This window comes from Triturus cristatus, chromosome 11 (genome assembly GCF_964204655.1).
Source record: "Triturus cristatus chromosome 11, aTriCri1.1, whole genome shotgun sequence".
NCBI classification, from domain to species: Eukaryota; Metazoa; Chordata; class Amphibia; order Caudata; family Salamandridae; genus Triturus; species Triturus cristatus.
This window is the reverse complement of record NC_140594.1, coordinates 137022509-137040245: the sequence shown is the minus strand read 5'-3', so window position 1 is coordinate 137040245 and position 17737 is coordinate 137022509. Positions and strand designations below refer to the sequence as shown.

The window sequence follows — 17737 nt, the reverse complement described above, 5'->3', positions numbered from 1 at the left end:
CAATGGAACCCCCTTACTGGAATTTCCCTTTTTTTTCCGAGCTATACCTGCAACCTCCTTGTGCATGGAACTCAACTCCTTTCTTAATTCCTAATTTTCTGCTCTGGAGGCCGTGATTGTGTCCAAAATAGTGCCTAATAGTGTTGTAGTATCCATCGCTCAGGCTGCTTTATTAGCAGGGGCTCGGCAATCTGTCAGATAGTCTTTCACTTAAAGATAACAGTTGCACTATCCTGTTTTAATACGAACTCAGCTGGAGCAACGCCCTAAAGTGTAATTCTCCGATGCCGCACTATGCTTGACAGGATGAACAATTGACTGCTTAACACTGAGAACATTGAGGGGAAGCGGGGCTACTTGCAACAAGTGTGGCACAGTATAAACCCTGTCACCTTGGAGGTGACCCAGCACACTGTCAGTTGTTTTGAAACAAAGATGGTAAACGCAACAGAAAAATGGTAGGAGCAGAACTCCTGATTGGCACTGAAGGGCGCAGAAAAATAGGAACTGAAGTCAGTGAGCAAGGGTGGCTCCTATATGTGTCTCTGAGTCCTATTGTCTGGAGGTGGGATGGAGGCACAACATGTCAGTGCTCAGGAGCGATTGCAAAGAGTTTTCTGATTCAGTCTGGTGCCTAAGGAATTTCACAAGGTAACTCATCTGCAGTTAGAAGTATTCATCAGATGTTTGGACCTATGCAAGATTGTGGAGCATCCTTAGTACTTTCTGACAAAGAAATTAAAGTGACAAGAAAAACATTAACAGGGTAGACATTTCAATCTATCATACAAATTAAGTAATCCAGCATCTAATAAAAGTATTGGGATTTAATGTATAACCCTGATGTAAAATGTCCAGCTAAGGCAAAGTGGCACAGCTGTTTCAAGTACAAAGCACACCTGGGCTAAAGGCATTTTTTTTTCTGTAATTGAAACATTCGAGAACATTTTAATGACAGACAAACAGCAGAGTAGCCAACAAGTGACTGAAATAAGAATTCAGACCTGAATGAAGACATTAGACACACAATGAATTTCAAAGATCGTGAGATGAAAAGGATCATATAAAACACATGGGTGGCACACATGTCAACTTCAGGGGGAGGGACAGGATACTTGGTAATGTCAAACACTCCTTCCAAGGACCACCAGCGGTCTGTATCGCAATCAGAATGGGCCCATCCATGCAGAAAGCAAAGAGGACAACTGTATTAACAGAAACTCCAGAAAAACACATACTTCCAGATAGAAAATTGTGGTTGAAGTGAACATTTATTACATTGGACGCTTTCAATGGGGGGGCCTCAAGCAGAAGAACATTAGGTAAGGAACAAATACATAACATACTATGTTTCCTTTTACAGCTGTACATCTCCTGATACCAAAATCCAGTTTCTATGTTTGCTAAAATCTGAAGCTTTGAATTCTTCTTGGTGTCTTAAAGAAGATTAAGCTTACTGGGCTGTCCACAACCACCATTAAACAAAATGTACATTTTGAAAAATGCGCCGTTTACAATAAAAAAGTAGAAACCAGTTCAATTCCCTTTGTTTACGAATATAAAGTTTCTGGTTAATATGTACAATCCATGAAGTTGTCTGTATAGAAGGAAGCATTTCACAATAGAGACATAACATATACACTTTGGGACTTCTTGGTCGATGACATTCTTGAATGAGCTATGAAAGTGTAATGGCGGACTCCACATTACCCTTCTTGACTGCTTTAAGAGCCTGATACAAAAATGTTCTGATGCTTTCAGTTGTCTTGTGCACCGTGATCTTATTCCTTCTCCAGGCTTCTTTTCCATGCAGACATAATCAATTGTCAGAGGCACTAGACTGCGTAGCTCTGGAAACCCAATGTGTTTGCATTCCAATGGGAAGAAACAGACATTTTAATAAAGTGCTATTTCTGCCATATTTGTAAAAATGTGTCTAAAGCTAAGTGAAGTTAAAGTCCGACTTAAGTCTTGCTTAATTGACTTGCTTAATAAAGACTTTAGCACCTTTTCCACCAAGAAAATCCCCAAAGAAATAATTGGAGGGTGGGTTTTGCAGAGCCATCTCAAGGCTTGGAGTACTTTACAAGTGAGGTAGCAGAAAAACATCAAGCAACGCAACCAAAAACATGTGAGTACCCAGGTCAATGGTGCAGCCCCATGCAAAGTAATGGCTTTCACCACAGTATGAGGACCAGACATTCGCTCTAGTGCAGCCGGGTGTGATGGCACTAGATTGCACCCAACAATTTCCGCCCTCCCCAATATCCACAACCAATAATGTCATAAAACTTCAGTCCATCATCAGCGACAGTACATAGAGAACAAAACTAACGAAATGAAGCAATGGTTAGTTGAAATAAATGGTTACTGTAAAATTAGGTTTGCGATGGTTATTTAGCTCAGGGCTACAAATAATTGAAAGGCAGGTTTTTATGGCAGGATTGCTAGATCTTTGTGCATGTTGGGTATGGATAAGGATACTTCTTGTGATATTAACTAAACCAGGTCCAAAGAATGTTTGTGAGGCTGGTGAACCTGGGTGATGACTGTGAATGGAGAATATACCATTGCCACAAATAAGAACAAGGAAAGACAATCAACAGAAAGTCAGAGGGAGAGAGATCTAACTCATGCTGATGCACAAGTGGTTAATGAGAAAATATCTTAGAAATCCGATTTAGGCATATTGTCCCTTAATTCTTTTATTGCGTTTCAATGTGTACAAGCCAAAGAGCCTAAAGGAGGTTTGTACTACTGATAGTTGTCCCACACGTCCACCACAAAACATGTCTAGTTTTAGATTTGAGCTCCAATAGAAAAACTGCCAACTGCTGGCGCCATGTCCCATCCGTTCATCAGTGGCTACAAAAGGATTTTTGTTATGTTAAGTAACAATGTTCCTTTTGATTATGTGACTTTTTATTTCTCACCAGCTTGTAATGATAAAAAAATAAATATTCTTTTTAGACACAACCATTAATTTCATAAGTTTTTTAACAGTGGCCTCTCACATAACCTAACTCTCTTCAAATAACAAGTGCCTTTTCCTATTTGGAAGATGTAAGACGGTTTAAGTCTATGAACAAATACCACATTGCCTGATTAAATAGCAAAGCTGTGGTGGATAAACAAAGCAAACAGTTCAGACTAACTCATAAAGAGCATTTTCTTCCTGAAGCGAAATATTTTATCCACATGAAGGGCTGAAATCCTCAGCCTGCCCTGTACTTTTAAAAAAAAAATTAAACCGGAACTTTTTTGGGTGCGTTTTCAACCAAATACGCACTTATTGTAGAAATCAGAACATGGTGCCTACCCACCCTGCAACGGTCACCTCACCCTTTTTATCTCCGCATTCATTTCAGATTACAGTCCCTCATTAGACTTCATGTAAAAAGCCAAAGCGTAGATTTGATTTAGAGAGTAAAAAACATTGATTCTGCACAAGTTTTTTAAAATACATAGGAAATTGTGGCCTTTGCATTTACATGTATGGAAGAAGCTGGAAGGTGACTTATTATAACCTCTAAAATAAGTTTATCAGCATGCCCATGGAGAAGAATTTGGGCTCTAATTTGTTTTTTACAGGAAGTGTCAAGCGGGGTTTCATTGCATTTTAATTTTTTTAATGTTCATCCTGAGCTCAGGAAACCCCTGCAGGGTGGATGTTCAAGTAATAGACAAACGCTTGCATACCTCTGGAGTTTGGCACGGTATCATAAACTATACTTGAGTATGCTCACTCACACTTAACTGGAAAAGATGAAGAAAAGCCTTGCTTCATCCTTTGGAAAAACATGTTCATGAGACAGGCCAGCAACAAACATTTAAAAAAATGAATAGTGGTGGTATTTCTTCTTGCAGAATTTAAACATTCTTGTTGAAGTTCAGTTCAAAGAGTCAAGATTACTTTTAAAATTAGGTTTTGTCAAATTCTTCTTTAAATCCACTGTGGTGTGTCCCAAAATTCAGTGAGGAATAAATAGGTTAGTAATATCAAGCCGTTAGTAAACTAGACTAGATAAAGCAGTCTACTAATAGACTGTAGAAAAATGATGGAGTTACGGATGAGCTGAAAAAGTAAAGTACAAAGTGCAAAATCTGGAAGTGCAGGAAGGCGCAAGTAATAGGTCAGCAGGTTTTTCATGGCTGTTGTCTGCAGGGCACTGATCAGCGGGCCTTATGGCACTGTGCATGTTCTGAAGTATCAGGCACCAGGCCTCCTAGCGCTATGCTCATTATAGTGGTGAGCAGTACAATATTTACAGCTGGAAATACCTGCCTCTTGCACTGGTTTGCAGCATAGTGGCAGGCAGTCATGGCTAAGTGTGTCATGGTTAAGTGAGCCCCTATTGGCTGCATGTCAAGAGTGCATACCGGTAGACCACTTATCACTTGGTGTTTTGCTGTGCAGCGAGCATCTGGTGGTTGTGTTGGAGAATGGCACCAAAAAGCAGAGCCCTTAAGATTGGTATGTGTCGCTTAATAAGCCCCACAAGACTCTGCGTCCCGGTGGATGCTTAGTAGCAAACCACTTATAGAAGTGCCTTAGAAGGAACTGCACTCAAAGGAAGCATCAGTGAATGTTCTAGGATCGGATGCCCTCAAGAGGCTTAGGACAGTTACAAAGCATTGGAGGATGCAGACTGCAGTGATTGAAGCCCAAACTTCACGCCTTTACTGGATGTTTTTTCTTTTTTTTCTGCAGATCGAGGATGAGGGGTTTTCTTGTAGACTTTTATACTGACGACTGGTCCCATACCTGAAAATGAAAAGCATAAGATATTGAAACAGCTATGCTACATCTACAAGACAAACAAGCAGACAGTATACAGAGATCCTCTGCCTCCTTCTCCAGCTGAGTCAGATATACCAGGTGAACCATTACATTTGTTTGTGCACTGAGTTTGCTGTTGCTCTTTGGGGCTTTATGTGAACGTAGGACCTTTACAATGTTTGAGGATACTACATGAATTGGGATATTAGGACGTGGAAGTGTGGTATTTAATTTCTACAGCCCCTGTATGCTATGGCATAAAGTGCAGATTTTTCACAACATTATTGTCTATTAAAAAGGAAAAATCTACTTGCCATGACTGGTGGCATCCTAGGTGATCCCCAAGGATCCTTACTCAGTCCCACCCTCTTCAACACTTCTTACCAGCATCGCCAAAACGCACCGACTCAACATCATATACTATGCCGATAACACAACCCATCCTCTCCAAAGACCCCACCAACACCAAGACCAACTTCCACAACTGCCTGACCGACGTCGCCAACTGGATGAAAGACAACTGCCTGAAGGTCAATACAGATAAGATAGAGGTACTGATTTTTGGAAACAAAAGCTCCCCATGGGACACATTCCGGTGGCCTACAGAACTCAGAAGTACTCCTACCCCCACTGAGCAGGCTAGGAACCTAGGCATCATTCTGGACAACAAGCTAACGATGATGACTCAGGTAATCTCTGTATCCTCCTCCTGCTTCTGTATTCTCCTCCTGCTTCTTCATCCTCCGCATGCTTCGTAAGATATTCAAATGTCTACTCCAAAGTTCAAGATGCATCTTAACCCAGGCCCTCATCTCCAGCCGACTGGATTACGGAAATACTCTCTACACAGAGATCGCAGCTCACCTCCTCCTCCGACTACAGACCATACAGTACTCTGCAGCCAGACTCATCTTGGATCGCAATAGACAAACCCACATCACCCCTACCTCAGGGAACTCCACCAGCTACCTTTACAGAAAAGATGCCAGTTCAAGCTCTTGACCTATGCATACAAGGCCCGACACAACTGCAGACCTGTCTACTTGAACTACCACCTAAACTTCCATCAGCCCACCAGGCACCTCCTTCTGTATCCCTTTCTCTAGCCCTCACCCCCGCATCCTACCTAGCAGTGAAGACAGGGAACAAGCCTCCCTTTCATCTACAGACCTCCCTATCTCTTCCAGAGTTCCGAAAGTCCCTGAAGACCTGGCTATTTGGTTAATCAACTGAACCCTGCCAGTGCTTGGATACCATCACAGGTGACAATAAGCGCTCTAAAAATCTACTGATTGATTGAGGTGATGCTGGCAGTTTCTAAAAGGTATGTGCTGTCAGAAGCTAAACAATTAACATCCCAGGATGATGTTCTTGCTTTGGCAGTAGAGTTTCTTTCTCAGGGTTGCGCATGCTCTTGATAAAGTCATGGCTGGATAAAGTACTCTTTTTGAGGATTATGTTACACCTGGTCAAGAGCTTATTCTTGTCAATTTGAACTCTAGAATAATCTATATCTAGGGGCAAGACCAAGAGAACAAGTTACTTACCTTCGGTAATGCTTTTTCTGGTTGATACAGTATCTGCCTGTGAATTCCTCACGGACGCACCTGCCACAACAACAGAATTGAAGAAATCTCCTAAAAAATGGGGAGCCTAGAAAAAAACATTGTGTCAACGGTGCAGAAAAAAGGAAACTGACGTCAGCATACCGACGAGGTCTTCTTAAGGGTTTGATGACGTTATGTGGAGTCGCGTGCTGAGCCTTGGCATTAGGACGTTCTCGTAGACGTGGTAGAGGTATGGAGAAAAGTTTCTGTGGAATGCTGCGCATGGGGTATATTCAAAAGGTGAGGAATCCACAGGCAGATGTATCCATCGGAAACTGCTTCTGGATATGACAACTCAAGCTGAACGCAACTTGTCATCCTCATTTGTAAGTCCAGTGGAGTAAATTCTTTTCTGATAGCAGGTGAGTGTATGGAATAGAAGAGTATTTTGGCTAAGAGTAGGTCAAGCACCATAACAGTAAATTTACCCTAGACACAAGTGAACAGACTCACCGTATTTACAGTTAATGGGCAGACTACACAACAAGAGGAAGAGACCAAAGGAACAATGAAAATCAGCATCAGATAACCAATGGTCCTTAGGCAAATACATTACTTAGAAAATAGTGATTCAGTACAGCCAGTGCCAGGACTGCAGTACCATCAGAATGCATTAGGGGTGTGGTGGGGGAAAGGGTGGGGGGGATCGAGCCATAGACTATTGATGTCTTAGATTGATTTATGGGTCTTTATAGATATCCAACATACAAAAAGTGAAGGATGCAAAGCTTGCAAAAAGTCTAACCACTGGCTATCGTTCAGGGTAGCATTCATACTTATTGTTCTTTAGCCCACCATGCCACCTCAGTTTGGACCCACCCATATGCAAATCACTCTTGACCCTGCTCCAATAGGAACACTCCAGCCCGACCTGCCAGGCAAGTTTCTACCTGAACAAAAGCAACCCATGACCGGCTCCGTCCTGAATGTGACTCGTCAGTCAGGCATAGGTTGTTTCCAGTGGCACAGTGAGCACAGGACCCATTTGAGGGCATACTCCTGCCTCATGTAGAGAGGTACATAAAACCCCCAAAAGGTGATGGGAGGAATGCTTACGAGTTTGATTTCCCTGTATTGTCATACAGGTCAGTAGAAACTTATAAACGAAAAAGAGAATTGAAGATATTCACTCCACGTTTCTAAGAAGTAGGTGCCCAGACAGCCATCTTACAGCAACCTAAGCTGATGTTACTCTCAAATGGGAAGGTCACTACTTCCAGGTAGAAACCACACAGAAGTTTCTAAAATAATAGGTACAGAGGTGCGTTACAGTTTGCTGGTGATGATGATTCCGAGGTTCTTGGTAAGGGTGCTGGGTGTGGGCTTGAGTTCAGCAAGCCACCAGTTGGTGTTCCAAGATGAGGTATTCTTGCAGAAGATCACTACTTCTGTTACCTTATCTGCCGGTACCATTTATCAGACTGGTATGAATGCCAGCTGCAGTGTTGCTGCTGAGTAGATGCTAATTCTGGTGGATTTTCTGGATGCATTCCCGCAGTCCAACTTGCTGGAGATGGCAGTCTTCAGGGCATGGCGTATTTGTAAGTACCTAAACACTTCAGAACATGCCATTTTATATTATGTTTGTAACTTAGAGAATGAGGTTAACCCTCTCACTGGTCCAGAGATCTCCAACCATCGAGATGCCGATAGCACTTATCTATCAAACCCTGGACAATTGCTTAATCTGCCTAACTGTTCTGCTTGCCACAAAAGGCATTGCTTGCTTTATTTTCTTGTGCCAACCTAATTTCTGGGTTGCCTGATGCCATATTGAGATTGTTTGGGCTGTTGGACCGGTTAGGTTTTGGTGTTTAGGTGTTGTGTATCGGGCACTCTAATAACCTCCAGGGCCCATTAGTAGTCTATCCATCCGATATCCTGGTTAATCGTGTGGGTGCTGTACCCATTGGTTAATAACCACTGGTTGGGATGCCCAGTAGTTTAACTCGAGGTTGGGTAGAGCGATCCCTCCATCATACCATCCTCTCATTAATTTGTGTATAGCTAAGCAGGGGGGTTTCCCTTCCCATAGCAGGGTTCTCACAGCGCTCTCGATGCTGTTAAAGTATGAGTCTGGAACTTGAAAAGGGGTATTTTGTAGCTCATACAGGAAGCGGGACAGTGCCAGCATCTTGAACAGGGCAGTCCGACCCAGAAGTGACAGTTGAAGTGTTTTCCAATGTCACATATCATTTTGTAGGGAGATCAACAGGCCCTTGGGGTTGGTAGTGTACAAGAGGAGCATGTCAGGCGATATGAAGATCCCCAGGTAGTGGAAACCTCAATTCGCTACTGTGGCTTCGCATTTCGGTGGTAATATTAGTGTTGGGCCATGGAGAGTAAATATTGTGGTTTTGAACCAGTTTATGGTGTACTCCGAATGTTTACTGAACACTGAAAATATATAGAGAATCCTATTGATGGAGGCATATGGTGCTGCAACATATAATAATATTTCATTTGCATAAAGAAATATTCTGTCTTCATATTCTTCGGTCCATTTTAACCCTCTAATCAGTGGGTCTCCTCTCACCCATGTCGCCAATGGCTCCAGCATCAGCGCAAACATTAGTGGTGACAGGGGGCATCCCTGTCGGGTTACCCTCCTGAGTTGGAATATTCAAGACGTGTGACAATTCACAATTACCTGGGCCATTGGGTCGGCATAGAGAATCCACTTTGAGTAGATGGGACCGAAGCCCATTCGGTCCAAGACAGCAAATAGATAAGGCCATTCTATGGTGTTGAATGCCATTTGTGCGTCTAAGGACAATATAGCTGCATTTTTTTTGATTGTCCCTATTCTGCCCAACACCCCATGGAGCCGATGAAGATTAAGGGCAGCGTTTCGCCCGGGCATAAAACCTGACTGGGTTGAGTGGACAATTTTAGTGACGATAGGAGTCAGTTGTGTAGCTATTATTTTCGCCAGGATTTTTGCTACTGCATTTAGCAACTAAATGGGCTGGTATGAACTGCAGTCCTTCCACCGGTTTGCCTTGTTTGTGAATTACGAATTTTCCTCAGCGCTCTTTTAGGTTCTTGTCTGGCTCATACTCTCCTGAGCTCCTCTTTCTAATGTTGGCTGGAGCCTGCTTTTATCGGTGCCACCTGTTCTGTGTTTGTTTCCCAGTTGGTGCATGGATCCCGACTTTACTCCATCCGTCCAGCCATTTCCATGCTTCTTAGGGGTTAGCAAAGAACCAGGTTTTGCCTTCCACTTCTACTCTCAGTTTGGCTAGAAATAACATGGCATATTTAAGTTCTTTTTCTCTTAAGGCCAGTTTGACTTTCAGAAAACTGCATCGTAGTCTTTGTACTTCTAAGTCAGGGAAGAACATTATGATGCTGTTTTCATAACTGACTGACTGAGCACTGCGAGCTATTTGTAAAATAACATCTCTATCCTGGAAGTTCAGTACTCGTGCCAGAATAGGCCTTGGGGGCCCCTCGTTTTGGCCTCCCACCTGGTACCCCATGATCTCTTTCAATGGAAAAATAGTTTGAGAGGTTGTAGGTGTTTCGTAATTAGATCTTCTACAAATTGGTCTGCCGCCGGTCCCTCCGCTCTTTCTGGCACTCCAAGGATACACACGTTGTTGCGCCGTGCCCGTCCTTCGTAATCGTCGCACAAGTTACTTACTTGTGTAATGAGATATCTGTAAGAGACATTAGTTTGTGATAGATTCCTTACCTTAGAATATCACCAGGCGTCAGACTGGATCCGTAAAGTTTTCATCAGCAGTACCCCTGCGCGTCAGTAGGCGTCGTCGTACGGCTCCGCGTACGTCGCTAGCGTCGTAGCCGCCGAGATGACGTCGTCGGAGCTACTTAGATGCGCCCATTATTATTATTATTATTATTATATATGGATTTGTTAAGCGCACAGCTACCCGTAGGTTTCCCGGCGCTGGAGCATAGCAATGAGGAGCAGGCAAGGGTACAAAGAGGGAATTATAAGGAGAACAACCAAGTTTTCACTCCTTTGCGGAACTTAAGATAGCACATTTCAGAACGCAAAGGAATAGGAAGCGAATTCCAGAGTGCGGGCGCCAGATACGAGAAAGAGCGCCCACCAATTCTGGTGCGTTTAAAACGGGGAACCGCGAATCTGCACTGAGAGGAAGATCTGAGAGTACGCGAGGGACAGTATTGGTGAACTAAAGTGGATAGGTAATGAGGAGATTTACCTGCTTTAATGCGATGCATAAAGCATAGAGCTTTAAATTTAGATCTAGATTCTATGCGTAGCCAATGCAGGCTGCGCAAAGCAGAGGAAACAGATGCAGATCTGGGTAAATCACACAGTAGTCGGGCAGCCATGTTTTGTACCAATTGGAGTTTCCGGGAGACCTCTTTGCAGGCACCCAGAAGTAAGACATTACCGTAGTCCAGCCGAGATGTGACTAAGGCCTGGACCACAAGCTTCTGGGTGTCTTGAGGGAGCATCCACGTGATCTTCCTCAGCCACCTGATAATAGTAGTACAGGTGGCTGCGTCTTTAATCACATGTTGTCTCATGGATAGCTGGTTGTCAAAGAGGACCCCGAGATTGCGAGCTGTGGTTGCCGGGACTGGCAAAGGACCCATTTGCTGAGGCCAATGTTGAGGGCCCCAGAGAGCGGAGTCAGGCCCAAACAGGAGCAGCTCCGTTTTATCTCCATTCAGCTTTAATTTGTTGGTCGTCATCCAATTGGCGATGTTCGTGAGCCCTAAACTAAGAGAGGAACAAGGGGAGTGTTGATTAGCAGAGAGAGAGAAGATGATTTGAGTATCATCTGCATAAGAAAAAATAGATAGTCCAGACTGTACAGCAAGAAAAGCAAGAGGTCTAATGTAAAGATTGAAAAACAGAGGACTAAGAATAGAACCCTGGGGGACACCGTGCGGAATATTATGAACCGAGGACACCGAGGAAGGAGAAAAAACCTGAAAGGTGCGGTCAGAGAGAAAATTGGAGATCCACGCAAGTGCGGATCCAGAAATACCAACAGACCTCAGGGCAGAAAGGAGGATGGTATGAGAGACGGTGTCAAAAGCGGCACTCAAATCCAAAAGGATGAGTGCCACCGTCTCTCCTCCATCCACCTGACGTCTGATTGTTTCCGTAACGCCCAGAAGGGTGGACTCAGTGGAAAAGCCCGTCCGAAAACCAGATTGGGAGAAGTGGAGAACATTCGCCGACTCAATATGGGTAGTTAGCTGACGATTAACGTGCTTCTCTAGCACCTTCGAGAGGCCGGGAAGTAAAGAGATCGGTCGGAAGTTGGTAGGATTATGCCCATGCGCGCTGATGTCAGTTCTGTACTCAACTTTTCCGCGCCAGGAGCGCAGAGCCATGCCAGAGACCGACTACTGGTGCAACAGAACTAGGGCCCTGAAAGGGAGGACATGAACCCTAGAGACCAGTTCGTAGAGCGGGGAGGGCGGGCGGTAAGGAATCTATAACAACTAATGTCTCTTACAGATACACAAGTAAGTAACTTGTGCATCTGAAAGAGACACGTTAGTGATAGATTCCTTACCGTAGAATATCACCAGGCGTCAGACTGGATCGGTAAAGTTTTTATCAGCAGTACCCCTGCGTGTTGGTAGGCATCGTCGTACGGCTCCGCGTAAGTCGCTAGCGTCGTAGCCGCCGAGATGACGTCGGAGCTACTTAGACGCGCCCATGCGCGCTGAGGTCAGTTCTGTACACAACTTTTCTGCGCCAGGCGCGCAGAGCCATAACAGAGACCGACTACTGGTGCAACAGAACTAGGGCCCTGAAAGGGAGGACCTGAAACATAGAGACCAGTTCGCAGAGCGGGGAGGGCGGGCGGTAAGGAATCTATCACTAACTAATGTCTCTTATAGATATATCGTTATACAAGTAAGTAACTTGTGCATCTGAAAGAGACACGTTAGTGATAGATTCCTTACTTTAGAATAAATACCCAAGCAATTCCAACCCCGGTGGTGGTTCTGCAAAGTGAGATTACACCAGACAATCACAGAGAACTGAATGGTCAAAGAAGCCGTCTCTCCGGACCGGACTGTCAAGGCAATAGTGCTTAGTGAAAGTATGCGACAAGGCCCAAGTGGCCGCCTGACAGATGTCTTGCAGGGGGACAATGCGCCCCAACGCTGTAGTAGCTGCCGTCGCCCTGGTAGAATGGGTGTGGAGCCCAACCGGAGGTTCCTGTTTAGCTAGAGAGTAACAGGCTTTAATGTACGAGTTACTTACCTTCGGTAACGATGTATCTGGTAGAGACGATTCTAGCCGCAGATTCCTTCACGTAGAATTATCCCCAGGCGTGAGACTGGATCCGGAAAACTTTTGCCCAGCATCCCCGCGCGCCGGCATCACGCAACTCCGCCCAGGCGTCATCCGCGCATGTGACGTCAGCGAGGTCACATAAGTCCCATCCCGGTGCACATACGTCAGTTTTCTTTGGAGAACTTTTCCGCGCCACAACGCGGAGCTAGCAGACAAAACTGTGAGATTATAGGAACAGTGTGCGAAAGAGCAGAAAAAGGAATGGTGAGGAACAACACCAGAAAGAGCAGTGCCCGACACTGCAGTACCCAAAGGCAGGGAAAGAATAAAGAACAGGGCAGCAACCCTGCCATTACAGAGACAGCCGCCCCCTGGAGACAAGGGACATATGTAAACATTTCACGATAACATGTAACAGGACTACAACCCCAACCAAAGACAAGGAAGGGGAACCAGTCGGGGACACACAGGGAACGACAAAATTCCAAGACATCCCCATCAGAGTGTGACAACCCCCATCAGGAACAAGGGCAGAGGCACAGCCAAAAAGACCCCAGCCACAAGAATCGCAAAGAGCCAGAAGTTTCAACAAATCTATCCTCCCAGGTGACAACGGGGAGGAAAAAGGGGACTGCCCAACAGAAAGACGGAAAGAGTGTACTCATAGAAGATACAGCGAGTGCAAAAGACCAAATAACAAGCCCTCGCAGAACGGGGAGGAAGGGCGGGCCATGAAGGAATCTGCGGCTAGAATCGTCTCTACCAGATACATCGTTACCGAAGGTAAGTAACTCGTACATCTGATAGAGACTACTAGCCGCAGATTCCTTCACGTAGAATAGCCATACCCAAGGGGAAGGAGGGTCTGCGAGAGGACCCCACCCACCTGGGCAGAACAGAGGACCGCCCCGGGGCCGAGTCCAAAAACAGGACGAGGAGCACCGTTCCCCAGGCAAAGGGGAAACAAAGAGAAGAAGAAGATAGCCTGCCTCACTCAGCAGAGGAAACAAGGCAAGGCGCAAAGAGGCCAAACACCCCACGCCCACGTGAGGCAACAAAACTTCCGCCCAAGGCCAAGGAAAGGAGCACCGAAGGAGAAGAGCAACCTAGAGACTCCAAGGAAAAGGGGCAGAGCGAAGGCAATCCAAGACAGGATGGCACCGGCAGCAAGAAGCAGGCGGGAGCCGAAAAGGGGAACTCAAGGTCACCCAGGAACGAATCGTCCAACGCCCGCAGAGACAAACTGTGGCCGCAAGAGGGTCCAGAAGCCAGGGACCATCCCCCCCACAGGGAGAAGAGGTAGAACCGAGTGCAAGGCCCACTGGAATCAGCAGAGAAGGCAGGATGACAGTCCCACTAAAGCCCCAAGAAGACACAACGGTGCAGAAAGAACAAGAGGGCGGCACTGGCAAGCTCCGCCAGACGCCAGGGACACCACCGAATGAAACACTCAAGCAAAAAGGCAAAGAAGGAGGTTGCATCCGCAACATACCATAACGCCACGAAGAGCAGAAGCCCGCAGGTGACCACAACTCGCCAGCACATACCAGGGCTATACAACAGCCAACCCTGCCCCACATAGGGCATGTCATATCCCAAGACATGGGAACCTCTTAGGAAGAAACTTCCGCATTAGAGGACACAAAAAAAAAAAAAAAAGAGACCTGCGGCTAAAAAACCCACAGGAGGCCTATCAAGCAGCCAGAGGGAAAACGCAGAAGACCCAATCTCAGGCACAGCATGGTGTAAATAAAAAACAAAGGAAAAACACACAGTCAAAAAGGGTTGGCCAGCAGCCAACAGAACCACAACCTCAGCCAGACAACCGGGGCGACCCACCCCAACGGAAGAACAGCTCCAAGAACCAGATCAACACGCAGGTCACTTAGGAGGAGGAGGAGGAGGAGGGGGAGTAGGAGGTGGAGGACGAAGCCCCGCCAAGAACCTCTGGATGGCTGAGTCCTCAGGGGCATAGAACAAAAGAGCACCATCGAAGGGAAGGTCCAACAGTCGGTCTCGAACATTCTCCGGGAACACACTGTCCCGAAGAATGTTCATGGCGACGAAGGGCAACCGAAGAAGCCTTGGCACGGCCCATCACCTCCGAGACGTCCAGAGCGGAGCGAAGGATAACCGCCGCCAGCTCCCAACCATCCACGACATGGTGTCTCAAATCCACACAGGCACCCTCCTGAGAAGCAGCAGACATAAGGGACTCTGCCGAGTCCCACAAGCAAGAAGTCGCCCTAGCCAAAACACACAGTGTGTTAAGGGCCAGCATAGCCGCACTGGTCGAGGCAAACATATTGCGCCCCCAGGAGTCCAGCCAGCGGGCCTCCCGTGATGGGGGAGACCGCAGCAGCGGCAAAGCAGGAAAGGCAGACTGCAAAAGGGGGCCTCTGGTCGAAGGGTGAAGAGAAAGGCACACAGGATCACGCGGTGCCGGATGGTGCAGAAGGTGCTGGGGCACCGGGTCCCCCATGGCGGGGCGGCCCCAAGTCCCCAAGAGAGAAGAGTGGAGCGAACCCTCGAAGGGAAGCAACAGTTCCCTACCACCAGAGCCCTGATGGAGAACCTCCAGTAGATGATCTGCGGGGAAATGGGTAGCTGGATCACCCATGCGCAAAATTCCCACAGCCGTGGAAACAGCGCGGACGAAAGCCGCACCTGCCTCCGTAGGGCCCCGGGGAGTGGAAAGCAGCTCCTCGTTAGGTGACGGCTGCAAGCTAAGGCGGCCATCCCCCAAGCCAACTGGGGGAAGGAAGGGCCAAGGCCGAAAGGAAGGAAGAGGGACCGAAGAGTGGGGGACTTGCGGCTCCTCTGGCGAAGACCACGGTCGTGGAGACGGCGAGGAGCCGCCTTTAGACGACGTCAGGGAAAAAGCCAAGACACGGCGACCCATCTCCGGCGAGGATGACACTAGCAACCGCCGAACCTCTGGAGAAGAGGAGGCGTCCGAAGAAGAGTCAACGACCCGACGTCGGCCCGGCACCAAAGAGTCCGCAACCTGAGGCAGGACACCGTCGCCGACCGGCGCCGGAGGAGACGCCGGGGCGACCTCTGGCACAGCACACGGCGCAGGAGACCGGAGCTGGACTGGAGCCAGGATGGCGAAGAGACGGCGCCGACCGGACCTCCGACGAGGCAGCCGCCTGCACGGAGGAACGAGAAGGGCCCGGGGAGGGACGAGGAGACCCCCGCCAGCCACAACTCGTGACGGCGAGACAGGCTCTCCGCCAACCCCTGTGGCGCCGCCAGGGCCAGCAGCTGCCGGCACCGTAGCGGCATCCCCTCGAACAAGGCCGCCACCTGTCCAGAGGACCGAGAGGGGCTCGGGCGAGAAGGGCGCTCCGCCGACCCCAGCGGCGTCACCTCGGCCTTGGACAAGGCCGCCGCCCGCCCCGGTGACCTCCCGCAACATCATAGGGACTCCTGCGGAAGTTTGCGGCGAAGCAGAGGCGCCGTGGTCCGAAGGAGAGACCCCCGTAGGGCCGCACCCCAACGGCACCACATCTTCCGAACCTGGATCCGAACCAGTCGGCGCTGGAGCCACCAGCAACGCCGCGGAGGGCCCCGCACACTGCAAGGGATCCGCTGACGTCCCAGGAGGGGAAGGAGGAGGAGGAGAAGCCAGCGAGGCCTGCAAAGCCGCCGCTTATGTCTCCATCTGGGCTCTGGTCGCCCCCACGCCGGGAAACGGCAGATAAGGGGACGACACGCGGGGCCGCACCACCCACGGAGAGCCCATGCCCCCGACAGGCCAAAACCCGATCGTCGGGGACAAACTGCAACACTTACCAAGAGGTGAGCGGCGCACTTGCATCCTGCCCCTCAGCAAGAGCCTGGGCGAGCCGTGTCCTGGCCTCCTCTGGACACTGGGGCAGCACATCCACCACTGTATCCCACAGAGAGTGGGTGTAACGGTCCAAAAGGCATGCGGTATTAATGGACCGCAACCCAAGACTGAGGGAGGAAAACTGTTTCTTGTCCAACTGTTCCATCCTTTTGGATTCCCGGTCCAGAGGTGCGGACGGGAAGGCGGTTTGGGAAGTGGAGGCCTGGATAACCAGACTCTCAGGGGTGGTGTGTACGGACAGAAAGCAGGGGTCGCCCGGAGCTGGGCGGTGGCGCCGGGCCACGTTCCGATCCACAGGAGAGACTGTGGAGGGATTGGACGTCGGTAAGGGCCTCATTAAACTGCAGTAGAGGCTCTGAAGAGCTTACTGGCGGTTGAAGCGCCTCATTGAGGAGGTTAGTCCTCATGGCCGCTGCAGGGAGCTCCAGGAGCAAGGCCTGGGCCGCCCTGCGCAGCACCACAGCTTAAGTAGCACTCTCCTCCGTAGCCACGGAAGGAGGAGAGATGAAACCAGTGTCAGGCGAAGTGTCTAGACCACTGGCGTCCCCCAGCTCATCTGCCCAGTCCTGACTTAACTGGCACTGCTGTGCCAGAGGGTCCTCAGACCCCTCCCAGTCCTCCTCTTCATCCGTGTCCTGATAAACAGGCAGAAGTGACGGAGCCGGGTCATAGGTGAACTCACCACCTATCGACGCCGGAGACGGTGCCGAGCGGAACCGCTCCGACGTCGGACCCGGACTGAAACCGGGGGGGACGGTGCCGGGAGCGACACCATGGGGGTCGGCACCAGCGGAGGAGTCGTAAGGTCAACCGGTGTCGACCAGGAACCAGGCCTGGATCCCACGGGGGCCTGCGGCGTCGGGACCGAAGTCGACAACGGCGCCGAAGCCGCCCGCTCGTTAGGACCCCCAGTCGGACCTGTGGGGCCCAGAGGCGCGCCGGCAGGCCGACGGTGGGAAGAGAGTCCTCATGGCCGCGAGGAAGTCTCGAATCTCGCCCGGAGTCGCATGAAGCCCAGGGACCGGAGGGTGTGGGGCCAGATGCGACTCCTGCGGCTCCAGCGGAGCCTTGCGGGTGGAGCCACCCAAACCCTTGGCCGAGTCTCGCGACCGGCGAGGGGAGTCAGAAGAGCGATGCCGCTTCTTCGGCTTCTTTTTGCTATGCCTCGACTTACCTTAGTGCGAGGACTTGGATACCGACGAGCGGTGATGGCTGCGCCTCCGCGACCGGTC

General features: G+C 48.7%; 1 protein-coding gene across 6 annotated transcripts in view; it reads right to left on the bottom strand.

Moving 5' to 3' along the window:
* Positions 1-1252: 1252 nt before the first annotated feature.
* CIT (citron rho-interacting serine/threonine kinase) overlaps positions 1253-17737 on the bottom strand; it is a 1313172-nt gene continuing 1296687 nt past the window's right edge. For 3 of the 6 annotated variants that reach the window (XM_085636268.1, XM_085636269.1, XM_085636271.1), the window contains exon 48: positions 1253-4765. In XM_085636268.1, coding sequence (XP_085492394.1) covers positions 4742-4765 — 24 coding nt within the window. In that variant the 3' untranslated portion in view covers positions 1253-4741. The remainder of the gene's footprint in view (positions 4766-17737) is intronic. The other 3 variants (XM_085636266.1, XM_085636267.1, XM_085636272.1) reach the window with 1 other exon arrangement.